Raw genomic sequence first — 16,166 nt, 5'->3', positions numbered from 1 at the left:
GCAGACTGCAAAGGGCTGCCATGGGTTTTTTTCCTCTCCGCTATTTCTCACCACAGCTTGCTCACGATTTCCAAGAACGGAGCGATGCTGCGTGTGCATGCTCCGTGCCCTAACTTTGGCTGACATAGCAAACACTTGAAATCACCCCCTTTGGCGCGCCTTCTCTGTTAAAAACCCGTGCCTGTGAACATGGGAGAGAGAAGGAAAAGAGACACGGGGAGGAGAGAGACCCTTTAAGCTAACGGTAAGGAATGTGCATCGAGCTGCGTGTGGACGTCTGATGTCTCCAACTATTTGTTAAAAGGCAAAAGCAATACTTCCGACAGACGGCCCTCCCCTCGCCTGCAATAGGCTCCCAAGAATAGCAACAGCCTGTGTCACTGCAAAGGGCAAAGCCTTCTGAAATAGCAACAAAGTTGTTCACAAACCACTTTGTGGTTTGCATTTGGTTTCAGGCAGCTTCAGCAACTTGTTGCCATGAGGAAAATAACCCGCGCTCTCCTCGCGGGCTGGGGAAGGACCGCTGCCCCGTGAAGTGCTCCTGCCCCAAGGTGCAAAAGGGGGTGGCAATGGTACCTGGGCAGAGCACGGAGGACCTCGGCCAGCAGAACCCGACGATGAGAGCCGGGGAGGAGGAGGAGAGCAGCCGGGGCAGCCGCCGCCGCCGCCACCTCCGCAAGCTCCCGGCTGCAGCAGGTAAAGCGGCAGGAGCCGAATGCCAGCTGTTGGCCAGCAGCAGCTTGCCCGCGGAGCTAATGCTCGGGGCTGGGGAAAAAAGCCCCGCAAAGCCAAGGGACTCTCCGGGCACACTCTCTCAATTGCTAAAAGTGCGAGAGGGGGAAAACGTGAGTAAGGAAGGGGGATGCTGGCTTCAGTTTCGAATGAAGTTTACGTGATACTTTTCCCGAAAGGCCTCGGTCCTGCTGTTCGTGCATGTGCTGTCTGTTGCGTAAATCCCTTTCCTTTACGAAGATCAGTCGCCTGAAAAATCGGAGAACCCGCTGCCGTCTAAGACAACAACGGTGCTCCGGTCCTTGCGTGCTCGGGGCAATTCAGCCCTTTTCACTCAAGTGGAGGGAGGCCAGGCAAGCGCTGCACCTGCTCCTGCAGGGGAACAGTCCGGGGGGGACGGGGACTTCCCCCTGCCTTTTGTCCCCTAGCATTTCAGGAAGAAACAGGGTTTCTGTGCTGACGCCCTGAAAAATCAACTGTAGATTTTCTTCTACAAAAGATTTTTGAGTGCTGAAGCTGAATTCCCTGGCTCTTCACCCTTGCTGTCCATCCCAGCCAGTTTTTCTAAGTTACAGCATGGTTTTGCGTCTCTTTCATTGATGATAAGATCAAGGGGAAAATGACCCACAATCATGACATTTCTCACCCACAAGTCAGCTGTACCCAAACAGGAAAGCAGGGTAGTAAGCCAGAAATGACTGTGTCCCAAGCAGGTTTTGTTTACTTAAAAATGAATGAACTGACTAACCCGTGAATGTTCAGATACCACAGGCACAAATGCTTTGTTGGAGTGTAATAGTGATCAGTCCAGCAACATCTACTGATACCTGGAAGCAGAGGTTAATCAAGAACAGAAAGTCAATCGGTGTGCAGACATATTTAACATTACCTCAGGGTATGGGGGGACCAATGCAGATGGTTATAAGATAGCATTATCAAAGGGAAGCACAGCAGTTATAATAAACAGACAGCAAAGTTACTGCAGCACAAGAGCTACGGTTAGAACAGCCTGTGCAAATTACATGCTTGGCCTTACCCTACGAAATTAAAGCAGCAACCTGAGGAATTTATAATTACCTAGCTAGGAATTAAAGGAACTTTTTGATTCTTACTAGAAAATAACAAAACAAAACCCAAATCCCATTTAATGTAATGAAGGGCCAGGCTGCCTGTTGACATAATGAAAATACATGGCAGAGCACTAAGAGATGGAGAGATGGCCAGGGTGGGTCTGCCCAAGATCTGTGTTCCCTGGCTTTCCATCAGTGCCAGTGGGTTTTTGTTCATGAAATTTTAATATTGCTCACACAATACTTTCATCGGGCTTATGCTGTACAAAGTGTACAATGCCTCCCATCATTGCAGGAATTTAGATGCATGAAGATGAGCAATACATTAGCTTCCTTCTGCCTTTGTTTTTAATTCAATTTACAAAATATTTGTTTTGGGTTTGCCTTTCACACTTGGGTCGGAGGAGCCATATTTGTCAAATGATCATGATCCCACATGGCCCTGACACTTTTGGGGTAAACTTGGTATTTTCTGAGGTTTTCCAGCTCTGCTTGCAACGTAACTTTGTCCCAAAGCCACCATTTGTTTCATCCCATAGGGTCTTGTTGGGTAACTGTATTAGATCCCATGCCAGTCTTCTAGATGGGCAGTTAGATCAGATGTATCCTAGCTAATAGGAGAAATGCACCTATTGAGCAGCTACTGGATCTAAAGAAACCTCAGGTGTTAAAATAGATCAACAGGGTAACATAGAACTTTTTATACCAGACAACTGGATGAGACAGAGAAAGTGACTGTGACAGTGCAGCAAAGATCATGATGGCATGAAAATGGGATAATCACCTTTTACGGGAAGACAAACCATGATTTAATTATGCAGCAATTCCCAACACATGGCATTAAATATCTATTCTACAAAACCATGTGATCCACACTCTATACACTTTAGCAAAATGTTCCTTTAAAGTTAATTTGGGGAATTTAAAACACTATTTACCAGCAAAGGCAAACTTTTTGTATATCAGACAGCACTCAGATGGAGAAGAAATATGTTGTTAAAGATACCTTAAATTTTTCAGATACAGATGCTGTAGTTTTAAGATTTATCATGGATAAAAGTTGATACCTTGTTCTACTGAAAAAGGGAGGTTCCATGCTGTGGATTCATATCTATGCAATGCATTCGACTCATCGTGATTTTCTGACCTATGCTTATTAACCAAGGGTTGACAGAGCTTGATTTCACCTTCCAAATATCTAAATAGATCAAAGAATCCCCAGGGATTTAAAGAACATATATATGACCTTCCAGGAAAATACTTTCCTTCCCTCCCAAACTGAGACATTTCTCACCTCAGATTAAATCGAAGTCAACAGAAGAAAGCACCATATTAGTAGAGACAGTTGAGCCCCCTCCTAAAAACAGATGTATTTGCACAGGTTACATAAAGAAGTAATCTCTCCGCCCACTCCGTCCCACTAATTTTCTGTAGGCACACTGCATGTTCTCTTGGGAGAAAGAAAAACTATATCACAGAAATCTCAGTATCTGGACTCATGTGGAGCATGGTACTGACGAGATGAGCTGGAAAGGGCTCCCAGGCACCTTTCCCATAGCTCTCCTGCACGTGAAGTGGGCAAAGAGTGGTGTTTCCCAGCTCAGCCTGCTTGCAGATCTTCCCTGTCACGGATCATTTATCCATAATGCCCATAAATTATCCATAATGCCCACACAGAACAAATATTTTGCCTTTGGAAGGACTGTATTTTCCCAAATATGTGCTTGAAAATAAGTAAAGGGGCACAAGCCTACTACTTGGCCCCATCCGATCTCATCAACAGTACACTGCTATTCTACAACTACGCTTGGTCTCCTTCTCAGGAACCAAGCATAAACATTTCCAGCAAATGTTCTTAAAGATAAGTTTGTTTGCCAAGTAGTTCTGCTTTTGACCTGAGTAACAGTTGTGAGAAATCATTTTGTTTACGTGGGGAAACTAGAGAACAGACTTTCCAATCACTTGTCACACACCAGCCACACACTCATTAGCCATGGTGTTTGTTGCAGACAGAAGGAGAAATTTCTCTGGAAGCCATCATTAAAATATTTTATTCCCCTGGGCTGCACACTGCCATGTATTTTGCAGACATCTCATAAAAATAAGAGGAATATACATTTTAAGAAGCTTTTTTTTGAAAAAAAGAATGCCTAAGAACTGCCAACAACATCATTAGAGGTGACACTTAAAAGGATTGTGAGTACAACTACTGCAACATGCTTTATCTGGAAATGTTAAAGCAAAACATATGCTGAAGTCAGAGGGAATTTTGTCTGGAGGAAGACCATGAAGGAAAACCAAGAAGAGATTTCAGGGTTTAACTCAGCAGGCAGTTCTGAGCAGGCAAGTCTTAGGTACAGCAGTTACAACAAAACCCCGTAGTGATATAAGGATGTTTCTGAGCAGAATAGTGCCTGTGAGGCACAAGAGATACGGAGTTAACTGCCGAGTTTGCTGCTGCTAATGCAGAAAGGCAATGTGTCTCCCTTTGCATTGCATCAGAATCTGCTTTTCATTCAGGGGTCTTCTTTAGTTACAGCCCTCTGCTATTTCCATACGACTGTGGGCGTTTGTCATTGGATGTATGAGCAAGGATACCAGTTGACCCAGTAAAAACAAACCAAAGAAACATTAGACATTGTTCAAGCTGCTGTACTTGGAGAAGCAAGAAATATATGGGCTTGAGTGCTTCCCTAGCAACTTCCCAGGTGTCCAAGCTCCACACCCAGCTTGTACAGCCTCTCGGATTATAAGTAAATAACCACTTTGGTTGCTGTGATCTGAGGACCACAGGCTGAGGAGAGCACAGCCTGGATTGTAAAGAACAGTGCTGATGGTGGACTCCATCAAGATATTTGACTTGGCACTGTCATTTTGAATCAGAAACTGGAACCACGCAAAACTGACGGTTGCACATTTAAAGAATTAAAGCTGTGCAGGACACAGACCTCAAATTATTATAATAGGAGACACTGCCCACACTGCTGTGTTTCTGCTGGAGAGCCTTAAACTCAGTTTTTTGTCCCTCTGTTACTTAATGTTTTTTCTCAGTTGCCTGCAAGAAGATAATAATGGATTATTTGTGGGTGATAAAGGTGACAGTTGATTAATAAATGGGATATGTCACTGGCTGAATGCAATTCGGATGGCTTGGCCTGCTGACTGCGAGTGAATGTGCTGTCTGGGGTTCCTCTATGCTAACTTTAGACATCTGCATCTGAGCAAGCCACACAGATTCCTTTTATAGGCAGTGGAGAGAAATAGGCATCTGACCTACTTCAGACATCTAGAAGTACCTATTTTTCGCAAGTGGTTACAGAAGAAATCTAGAGATGCTGTAGGTCTTTCACAGTTAGGTAAGTTGAACCCATCCTAGGTGTTTTAATACAGACAAACATAAAGTGATTTGCATTCCTAGCTAGGATGCAAGAAGGCAGGCCATATTTAAAGGAGAGGCAATGCCTTGGAAAGAACCCAGTCAGAAAAGAAGTTGGTTGTCCTGGAGGATAACCAGCAGAAGATGAGCTCCTGTACACAGCTGTGACAATCCTTAGATGAGTAGAGGGGGAAATGTCTACCAGGAGCGGGACAATTATATCAAGTTCCTATCTGGCACTGTGCAACCACTGCAGGAGCACCAGGTCCAGCTCTCAATTTGTTGAAGAAGTTGATAATCTGGATAGAGTTCAGAAAACAGGGCTTTGAATACTTAAGGGACTGGTAAACTTGTAAAGCCTCACAGGCTAAGTAGCTTATCAAGGAGACGTCTACGGGATGACTCGATGAGAGGCAATAATTTTGTACTTAGTGAACATAACTAAGTGCAGGCAAATGGAGAATGGGATTTGATGGCTGGAAACCGAAGTTGCAGAAATTAAGTCTAGAAATAACTTCCAGATAATTTACAGTGAAAACAATTAACCATCGGGACAACTTATGACTTAAAGTAATTGGCTTTCAACCACTAGCAATTTTTAAATCAAAGCTGAATATTTTAAATGGCCCAGTTCAAATAAAATGTCATTTAAATGTGTCTGAAGGATTATGCTGTGCTGTTCGTGTCAGACTGGATGACCACAACAGTCTCTTTTGGGATCATAATATATAAATTAAAGCAAAATCTTAGGTTCGGTCTACATGGCTTAATGACATAAAACCCAAAGATATCCAAGGAAGCAGAAATATCAGCACTGAGCAGTAGTTTGGGCAGAGCAATGTGATCAAATTAGCAGTGTATCTTCTGATACCCAAGCTCATTCATTAAGCACAACACTGTGTTGTTACCAGCCCTGATTTCCAGCCAGGAATCATTCCTAGATTTTCCAGATCTAGTAAAATACAGCAATCAGGCTAGTAAAACATATAAAGGGGAGGGAGAAATTAGGTTTTGCAATGATAAAATGTATATTACATGCATGCATTGGAGGATGGAGCACATGTAGCACCAGGCAGCTTAACCAGAGTCAGTAGTCCTTCCACTGAAGCGCTGTTCAGTGTGTTAAAGAAGTACAGCAGGACCTTGCCCTAACCCATGCCCTAACCTCTGTTTAAAATAAGTGCAACGATCTCAGATACTGCAGACATAAAGGAAGAAAAATCATTAGACATAATACAGACATGGACAACAACAATATAAAAAAAAAAGTTACATCACCAGAGCATTTTGCAAATTTGTATCTGACATTTTCTTCAAGCTGCCCCACCTCCATCACAATATATCTACCATCTACCCCTACGTTCTGGAAGACTTCTCCGAGTACTCCTATTTCCCCCGTGCCCTTACGGCCCATCGTAACAAGCCCGTGTGTTTTTCACCAGCCTCTCCCCTCTCTCTGGTTTGCCAGCCACCGGGCTGAGGTGCGCGGAGTGCGCCCAATAGCTCGGGGCTGCTGCTGCTTGGCCTTGGCTTGGCTTTAAGGGAGTGAACCAAGAGCCAGGTAGGAGAGCTAACAGGCGATACTTATCTATACTTATCTTAATAGACTTAACGGGCTTACACGTCCCCCCTGGCCCTGGAGGCACAGTTTATATTCGCACCGTTGTACTCTGCTACCCTCCAGAATAACCCGGCCACCGGTGGCGTGTGGCCGCAGGGTGTAGTGGTGGGAATTGTTTGGAGAGGAGAGGTGGCCTGGGGCACAACCGTGCCAGCCACCGTGCCAGCAATTTAGTGGGATACGTGGCCACATGCCAGGGTCCGGGCCTGCACTCTGGCACTGTTTATTTTAGTAGTGCAGAAGTACTGCTAGGGCTGCCCTCCTCCTCTCTTTTCACAATCTTAAGAAATGTAATATCCTCTGTCAAATGGGACTGATCCTTGCCAATGTGCCCCAAAGTTATTGGCAAGGAACTCCAAGCAGTCAGTATGATCAAAGAGCCTTAATGCCTTAGAAAAATAAGCTAAAAATAAACAAAGTCTATGTATCATTTTCAATTAGACCATATACTACTTTCCAGCTGGAAAGTACTTGTTCCAGGAGAATTAACTGAAATACGGACTCTGTTATGCTGCAAAAGCTACCTCTCCTCAGACACGTCCTATCTCTCCAACTAACTGGAAAATCAGAAGTCAATTTACTCTTTCCCTAGTTGTGTGGCAGCCAACATCATGATGAGAGGAAAATCATGCTGGGAGAAAGAACACAACCAAAAATAACAAACTGATATATTCCTCAAGGTTTAGGGTGCAAAAGGCTTCACAGTTAGTAGAATGCGATCAGTCGACTCTATCTTGTAACAATAAACAATGAATTGCAGTTGTATAAAATGAGTTTGTTTTAAAGTGGACATTCAAAGACATATAATCTCCATTTGGTTTATGTTTTCACCAGCTGGTTTTTATTCCTGACATGGTGGCTGTCATAAACTATGTGAAATATTTGATCCCGATATTCTGAAGAATCTGAGATTAGTGATGAGCAAAGCCCAGAAAGTTCATGAATTTGTACCTTGAAGACTGTTTTCTCTAGAATATCCCAGCTATGTGGATCAGCCTGGTCTTCAGTGGATAAGTTTCCATTTGGCAAAAAAACCCCTCACATGTAACCAGCAGCCTTCATGGCATCCTCAGGTGAAGCAAAGGAATTAGTAAGCAGCAAGGGAAAGCTTAACTTGTTACTTATTCACGTCAAGGTTGAAGCAATTTGGTTGGGAAATTACTGCTTTCCTTGCCCGTGGTACACTAGTTAGGTGGTCAAGACTTCAGTACGGGAAAAACATTGAGAACATCTCAAGGCAAAAATTGCTTTCTTAACAAAAGGTTGTATTGTCAGTGTTGCCTTTTGCAATGATATTCTGAGGCAGAAGGTTTAATTATTTAGGGCCTGATCAAAACTTTTTTGATTTCTGTTCAGGAAGATAAGGAACCCAAAAGCATTAAAATTAAATAGTTTTTTATATGAATTAAAACTTTTTTTTTCTTTTCAAAAATAGCCTTTTATGTCACCACTGCTGCTGAGTTTGTATGCACCTAACTGCTTTTCCTAAAAGTTACAAAAAGATTTTTTGGACTGGTATATCAAAGTTATTATTAGTTGTCAGAATGTTGCAGAAATCACACTTTCAAGTTTTTGTGTTTTTTTCTCTTATTTCAGGCTGTGGAACATTTACTTTTTTATCTTCTGCCGTTGCTGCCATAAGTGGACTTCTGATGGGTTATGAGTTGGGCCTTATCTCTGGAGCTCTTCTTCAGATGAGCAGCATATTAGCACTCTCTTGCAAAGAGCAGGAAATCATTGTAAGTTCCCTGCTTTTTGGGGCCTTATTCGCATCCCTTATTGGTGGATTCCTGATAGACCAATTTGGAAGGAGACTTGCAATTATTATTGCATCTTCTTTACTTGTGTTGGGGAGTCTGATTTTACTGCCTTATGAATCGTATGGGATATTTATTGTGGGACGGATTGCCATAGGTATTTCCATATCATTATCATCAATTGCAACATGTGTGTATATTGCTGAGATCGCCCCACAGCACAGAAGAGGCCTCCTTGTATCATTAAATGAACTCATGATTGTGATAGGCATTCTTTTTGCCTATATTTCAAATTATGCCTTTGCCCGCGTATCTCATGGCTGGAAGTATATGTTTGGCCTTGTGATTCCATTAGGTGCTTTGCAGGCTATTGCCATGTACTTCCTTCCTCCAAGTCCTCGGTTTCTTGTCATGAAAAATAACGATGAAGCTGCAAGAAAAGTACTGGAGAGGCTACGGGAAACATCAGATGCTACTAAAGAACTTACTGTGATAAAGTCTTCCCTGAAAGATGAACATCAGTATAGTTTCTTGGACCTGTTTCGTTCAAGAAACAATATGAGGGCCCGAATGTTGGTAGGACTCACTTTAGTCTTTTTTGTGCAAACAACTGGGCAACCCAACATTTTATTTTATGCATCAACTGTTTTGAAGTCAGTTGGGTTCCAGAGCAATGAAGCTGCCAGCTTGGCTTCTACTGGAGTTGGAGTGGTTAAAGTGGTCAGCACAGTCCCAGCCACAGTTTTTGTGGATCAAGTTGGAAGTAAAACTTTTCTGTGTATTGGCTCTTCTGTTATGGCAGTATCGTTGGTCACTATGGGCTTAGTGAACCGTAACATATATGTGAATTTCACCAATGTTTGTAGAAGCCAATCTCCAGAGGATTTCTTTCTCCAGAGACCAGGAAATCTCACTGGTGTCACCAATGGGAGTCTCAAGGACCTCTTTGCTAGCATGGCTTCACCAGAAAGATTGTCATTTGATGCGCAGAGAAGCCCAGATGTTGCCAGGATGGGACAACTGAACAGGACTGCCCTGGCAGGAGGCAAAAGCACAACAGGGTCGCACGTGGAAAGTGGGGAGGTTCCCGTTGTCCTGAAATGGCTCTCACTGGCCAGCCTGCTTGTTTATGTTGCTGCATTTTCCATAGGTCTTGGACCAAGTAAGTGTTTAATTTTTCTAACTCTTTATAATGGTTTACTTACAAGTAGATTAAGTGCTGGGATGACATGCCCAGCTTGGCATCAGGCAGTTCCCAAGGTGGGCAAAGCAGTGTTTTCTGCTAATATGCACTGGTATTGTCACATACCCTCCTGGTGGGCCTGGGGTGTGCTTTTTAGGAAGAGGTCCTGCCCATTAAGGTCAATGGCCTAATCTCTCTTCAGTTCAGTGGAACTGACTGCTCCTCTTCAGTGGAGTTAAGAACTGCTGTGAGCTTTTGTACAGCAAAATTATGGGACCCCTGACTATCTTTCCTCTTCCTAGTGTATTGTGTCCTTACATTGGGAAGTTAAGATGTAGGCATTTGGTGCTGCTGACTCATAAACCCAAGATAATCATAAGCCCGAGCCCTCTGTATGGTATGACACCATCAAATCCATGAAATGCCACATGCCTGAGTCCTGCAGAGGGTGTGGCCCCCTGACTATATAATAGTCTTCAGATATCGGAAAGACATTCAAGGTATTATATTTCATGAGCAAACTGTAGTATCATCACCACCACCTGTGCTGAACAGCACCAGTGGAAGAACACAGGCGTGTCACTGTACAACCGAGGTCCTGCTGCAGCTGCCATCACACTTGCATGGTTCCTGCTCTCTCCAGAGGAGAACGTGTTTGCCATTCCCACGGACTAGCAATTAAATCTCTCCATTTTGTTTTCTTTTGTTTTGTTTCAATAGCACTTGAGTATTATTGTACTTTGAAGGGATTGATTTTTTTAGCCACACTGCAAAACCCACATGCACAGAGTCCATTATTTATTAACAGACTTTATGTGCTTTTGTGCCCTGGCTCAAACTTGCCTTGCAAACACACTGTACTACTGCTGCACTATTATGATAAAAAGCTTGCCACAAGAGTACAACCCAACAATTGCACTAACAGCAACTCCCCTGCAGTATTTATTTAATTTAAACATTACTCACTGGTTGAGCAGCGTGAGATAAGCATTCATTGCCAGGGCAGCAAGCTTGACTGTGTTATTGCAGCATTATTCCCTCCCTTGCAGATCATCTTGGGGCTGGATTCTGCTGTCGATGAGATAGGTTCAAAACCAGGGGTGCAGCCCTGAAAAGAAAATGTAACTTGAGCTTTACTTGGGTGTTTCAAACCTACATTTAATGACCCTCAAGGCAGGGGCACGTGTTCAGGCTTGGCCTCTTGTTGAAAGCTTCTTTCCTCTTGACCTGGTTGTAAATGGGTTCCTGGTCATCTAATTTGGTCTAATGTGAAGTTAACGATAACGACATCTACTTCCTTGAGGGCTGCAGAAACTGAGGTGTGTTTGCCAGGCTAATCTGAGAAGTCTTTGAGGCCTGTGCTTGTTTTCTGACCTCTTTTTTGGCAAGAGGACAAATGCTCTCAAACAGCAAATGGGAAAGAACAGGTACCGTCTCAGCTCCAACATGTTGAAATCATGCATGATAAAGACACGGTAAGGCAATTTAAACTGGCAGGTGTGTTTGTGTAGCAAGTGAAGGCCAGGTCTAGGAGAGATACAGGTATTTCAAACTGCAGGTAATACTTTCAAGACATTTCCATGCCTTTAAAAGTACACTATTCAGTTAAAATTAACAATGTATAGAAAATGCAAGAGTCAGAGAGAATCAAGAAGTTGTTGGAATCTGCAAAAGATCTATTGTGGTTAAATAGTCTGGGTTGGGACATGAGGCTATGATTTGTGTCTTATATGCAGCCTTCAAAGTCTGCTGCTTAGAGTCCTAATTCTTGAATGTGTTTTAAAATCCTACCTTTCATATCCTCAATATGCCTTTCTGAGTAAAGAAAAAACCTGAGCCCCTCTGCTTACATAAAGTAAGCAGTTTTTACATGTTTATGTTATTCATCACTAAATCTGGTCTGTGGTCTGGACCAGACCATTAGTCATTGTCAACTCTGCAACGGGAGGGAGGCATCGAGGCTGGACTCGCTGGCTGCTGTGGCCAAGCGATGCCTGGGCTCCTGGGGACAGAAGCACTGTAATCCCCGCACCATTATATTTTCAATGCAAAAATCTCGTACTCCGCACAACGTCTGCCTGTCCTGCTGGCTAAGGCGAAGGCGGTGCTGGGGATGTGTCTGTTTGCAACCTACAGATCAAATCAGCCTCTTTTGGACAAAGAGCAGAGAGGATCTTGCTCTCTTCCCTCCACCCCACAAGGCCACTTCTGGAACAAACTCACCCACTTTATTTTGAGTCCATGCTGCATTATGTTCTGTGGGGGTAAAGGAGACTCTATGTAGTGCCATTAGGAAAATGTCACACTCTTCATAGGACAGATCATGCAACCTGAGCTCTATCATCTTTTTTTATATTACTTTGGCCTTTTTTTTTTTCTCTTCCTTTTTTTGAATTCTGGTCAAAGAGCTAGTTACAGTCCAGATTTTCATATAAATGTTGTATTTTCCCAGGATCTCTCTTTTGTCTCCAAATTACATGAAGTAGATGGATTTTTTAATGAACTAAACATATGCTAAATATATTTATTGCCATTTATCAAAGCACCCAGGCAGCACAGTGATGAGCCCTCAAAAATAGACATTGAGAGATAAAAGCCATTTTTGCATTATAAAAGAATTCACAGAGTAGCAAGCATCTGCTTAGTCACTTTTTTGATTCTGGGGTGCTCTGTATTTACATCATCAACCCTTAGGCAAGATAAAAGGAGTATTTCTGCTTCTTTGTTTTGGATTAATTATGTTTGATGAACTGCGATTCAACTGCTTGTTCACACTCAATTTCACACAATTATGAGGATGTTTGGTAGGTGCAACAAATCAGTGTTGCATCACATCGCAGAACAGCATGTGCCGTCTCTTCAGGAGTGTTTGCAGAGGTGTTTCAAGGCAGTTCTTAGCTAAGGGGACTTGACACCCAGCTTTGTCTTGAGTTACCTTTGTCTGTGTATCAGAAAGGTCAAATGAGGATCAACTGTTCTCACCAGGGAAAGATGCCTGCAGAGCCCAAGAGAAACCTCTCTCTGTCTGCCACATGAAGGGTGAGGAGTGCGAGAGGGGCTCTTCATTGTTTGCAAGGAGAGGCATTCGAACCTCCTGTATGTGGAGGGGGGACAGGAGACATGTGAGCCTTGCAGAAGTGCTGCTATGCCTTGCACAGGGAGCAGTGAGTGCAGGCTAATGTGTGGAGGTAGGTTACCAATTCGTCACCCAAGCTAAAAGCTCACTGTGACCCTGGAAATTAATTTCACAGAAAGGACACATAGAGGAATTCTAGTCAGGGCCATGACCATGCATGACCACTTACTAAATGACACAGTGTTAACTGAAATAGTTGCAGATCCTCTGTTCAAACCACTTGAAGGGCAAAAAATTGTGGTCCTTTCTTATAAAGAGGTGTCAGCTCTTTCACTCATCACTGTTGTGCGGTACAACATGTTGAGATGCAGGAACCAGGAGAGCCAAACTCCTGCAGTATCAGACTTATTTTCCAAAATAAGGCTGTAAATGTGAGACTCTTGGGGTTGGATGGAGCATGTACAAGAGAGTTCTCTTGGTTAACAACTGTAGGGCAGCTCTAGCCTTTCTGAAACAGAGTAGGTGCCCGCAGACCTGCTTCTTTCCTCACAGACCTGATGAAAAAATTCAGATTCAGGTGTCAGATGGCACCCATTACCAAAGATCTGCTTCTCTGCCCTGATACCTCCTTTTGCACCACTTAGGATCAAAGACTAAATAGGGACAACTTCCCTCCATATTTTCCTATATATGCCCTGAGGTAGGAGGTCTCACTGGGTGATCTCACCAATAAGTAGCCGAAAGAGAGGCAGTAGCACCATACTCATTAATACAGGGATGCAGTGTGGTCTAGAGGCAATCCTCTTTACTGAATAAAAATCAGAGGGGCTCCAACAAGTCCTGGGCTGAGAAGCAAGTAACGCAAACTCAGTCTGGAGCCAACAGAGCATCCGTTTTCCTAGTCTAAATTTGTTCTAGCAAATAAAAAGCAAGTGAGCAAAGCAGGACTGGGGCAGTACCTCTTTACACATTCTGTGGGAATGCAGTTCAAGGGGATCCACGCACATCTCAGGGATTTTTTGCTGTGGAGTGGGAACACTTCTTGAGAGGGGCATGTCAAATGTGTGCCTTTGGACTGCATGTGTGGCATGGGTGCCTCGCACAAAAGAGCTCTTCCTCCTCTATCAGTCCTTTAAACACATTTCTGTAAAACTGCAAAGGTGGTTAGGCAGTTGGCCAATGAACTTTGGGATAATCTGCTGGTGCAAATCACATCAGCTCCGCTGGTGTCACATGGCAGTTCATGCTGAGCATGCGGATGCAAATCAACAAAAGCACCTGTAAGTGGGACTGAGGCGCAGTTTCCTGACTTGAATCATTCTCAAAACCATTTAAAATGCATAAAGTCCAAAGGTATTTATGTCTCTGCCAACCTGGGACTGAAGATGTTCTATTACTACATGTCCTAGAGCAGCTGCCAGCTTTGTGCGGCTCTCCAAAGCCAAAGGCCAAACTCTCAGAGCTTTCTTCTTGGAGGCCATCAGGGGCTCCTCTTCCAGGGGAATTCTCAGAGCTGCAGGGATGCCCTGGCCCCAAGCACTCAGAGCCTGCTCTGCACACACTGTGGCCACAACACACCAGAGGCAGATCAGTGTCTGCAGCTGGAGAAATGTCTTCTGGGTTTCAGGGCTTGGCACGAAACATACTACATATACCCATCCACATAGATATAAAATCTAAAAAATATTTTTAACATATTTGTGGTAGACAAATAAGTGCATAACAAGGTCTTGGAGGAGGGATTTAGAACTTACTGCAAACCCTGCTTTTCCACATAGCTGTTACAGTCCCATTGAAGCACAGCTCCTGTGAGTGCGTGCTTGTAGGACTGGCAGTACTTTGGTATTGATTAAAAATTGTTAAATAGTGAAATTAAATACCCATGAGAAGCCTTCTCAGAGTGGGATATTATGCCCTCTGTTGCCATCTGCTAGCCTCAGCCATCAGGTGAATATTTCTGATTGGAAAAACTGGAAAAAATTTACATGCTCATCACTCCATCCACAGCAGTATTTCCTTTTAACTTCTGAAGTGAGCAGGTTAGCCACAAACCAAGGGACTGGCTGGCTGTGGGACCACCTTGCCAGTGCCCAGGGCTGTGAAGTCCAGACAGGCAGTGGATGCGAAGCATGTCTGAGGACCGTGTACTACTAGGGGAGGGCGAGCACAGGACTCACAAAATGAGGGACAGTTTTGGGGACAGTGGTTCCCCCCAGGGTGACTCCCTGATGGACTCTCAGCCACTGACTCACAGCCACCTCGGCCTGAAGCTTCTCCTGCATTTGGGGACCCCCAACATCTCCTTGCTCTCTGTATGCAGGTGCAGAGGCACATACAACTGCCTGGCTGAGGTCAGCAGGCGGATTCAAAGCTGCTGGGCAGGCTCAGGAGAGGGATGGACAAATCCCCACCTGCATCCACTCACGTTAACAAACCAGCAGATTGTGGTCACTACAGTCACTTTCTTCATCAGGAAACCTGGTCTCACAGCCAAGGCTCAGAAGGAAAAATGGCTTCCCTTCTCAGTTACCTGTTGCTAAAGACTTTTTTGTCTCTGCATTCCAGTCAGCTTTAACCTAGATGCTTGGGCCCCAGGTTTGAGCACCCATATGACCCTAGCACAGGGAAGGGTGGCAGGCCACCAATCTGCCCTTGGATTACTAGTTTCACACTAGATGAAATTCCTCCCACATGAGGGACCTGGGATTGCAGCATTGTGTCCCCTAGCCTGGGTCCCCCCAGGAAGGGGCAGTGACTGTCCTCTCCACCAAGCCCTGCTGCAATGCACCATCTCGCTGCTGTGGGACATCTCTGTGTGGGTTGTCGGGCCTGTGAGAAACAAAACCCATTGCAGGGGAGTCAGTGAAGGCAAGCCCCTAGTGAGGGCAAATCTTAGGAGCAAATTTTTACTGATGAAAGACCAGTTTGTGATGAGAGACATTCGTTTCTAGTGTAAACGTGGGCAGATTTGTCATATTGAGTATATCAGAGTTAAATTTATATCAGCTTGAATGGATGCTTTAAAACTGAGCTAATTTATACCTAAAATGGAACAGATGTTTCAACATGTTTGGAAATTTAACTGATATGGGAGCCAGATTCCTCAGATAATCTACAAAGGGAAATATTCTCCCCACCTAAGGGTGGGGTTCAGACCCCTGTTCTCTGACCTCTCCTTTGGTGCAGCCTTCCTTTCCTCACTGGCTATTGAGGGAGTTTAGGGTGATCTCCTAGGAAGCTAAATTAGGCTGTGTGATAGCAGTCCGCATATAACATGCTTTAACTTTTGGTCAGCCCTGAAGTGGTCAGGCAGTTGACTAGATGATTATTGTAGGTCTCTTCCAACTGAAC

General features: G+C 44.0%; 1 protein-coding gene across 5 annotated transcripts in view; it reads left to right on the top strand.

Moving 5' to 3' along the window:
- Nucleotides 1–400: 400 nt before the first annotated feature.
- SLC2A12 (solute carrier family 2 member 12) overlaps nt 401–16,166 on the top strand; it is a 33,268-nt gene continuing 17,502 nt past the window's right edge. For 4 of the 5 annotated variants that reach the window (XM_049800990.1, XM_049800988.1, XM_049800992.1 and 1 more), the window contains exons 1-2: nt 401–696; nt 8,396–9,718. In XM_049800990.1, coding sequence (XP_049656947.1) covers nt 570–696; nt 8,396–9,718 — 1,450 coding nt within the window. In that variant the 5' untranslated portion in view covers nt 401–569. The remainder of the gene's footprint in view (nt 697–8,395; nt 9,719–16,166) is intronic. The other variant, XM_049800993.1, reaches the window with a different exon arrangement.

Source organism: Accipiter gentilis, chromosome 5 (assembly GCF_929443795.1).
Source record: "Accipiter gentilis chromosome 5, bAccGen1.1, whole genome shotgun sequence".
Lineage (NCBI taxonomy): Eukaryota > Metazoa > Chordata > Aves > Accipitriformes > Accipitridae > Astur > Astur gentilis.
This window is presented reverse-complemented; position numbering and strand designations above follow the sequence as displayed.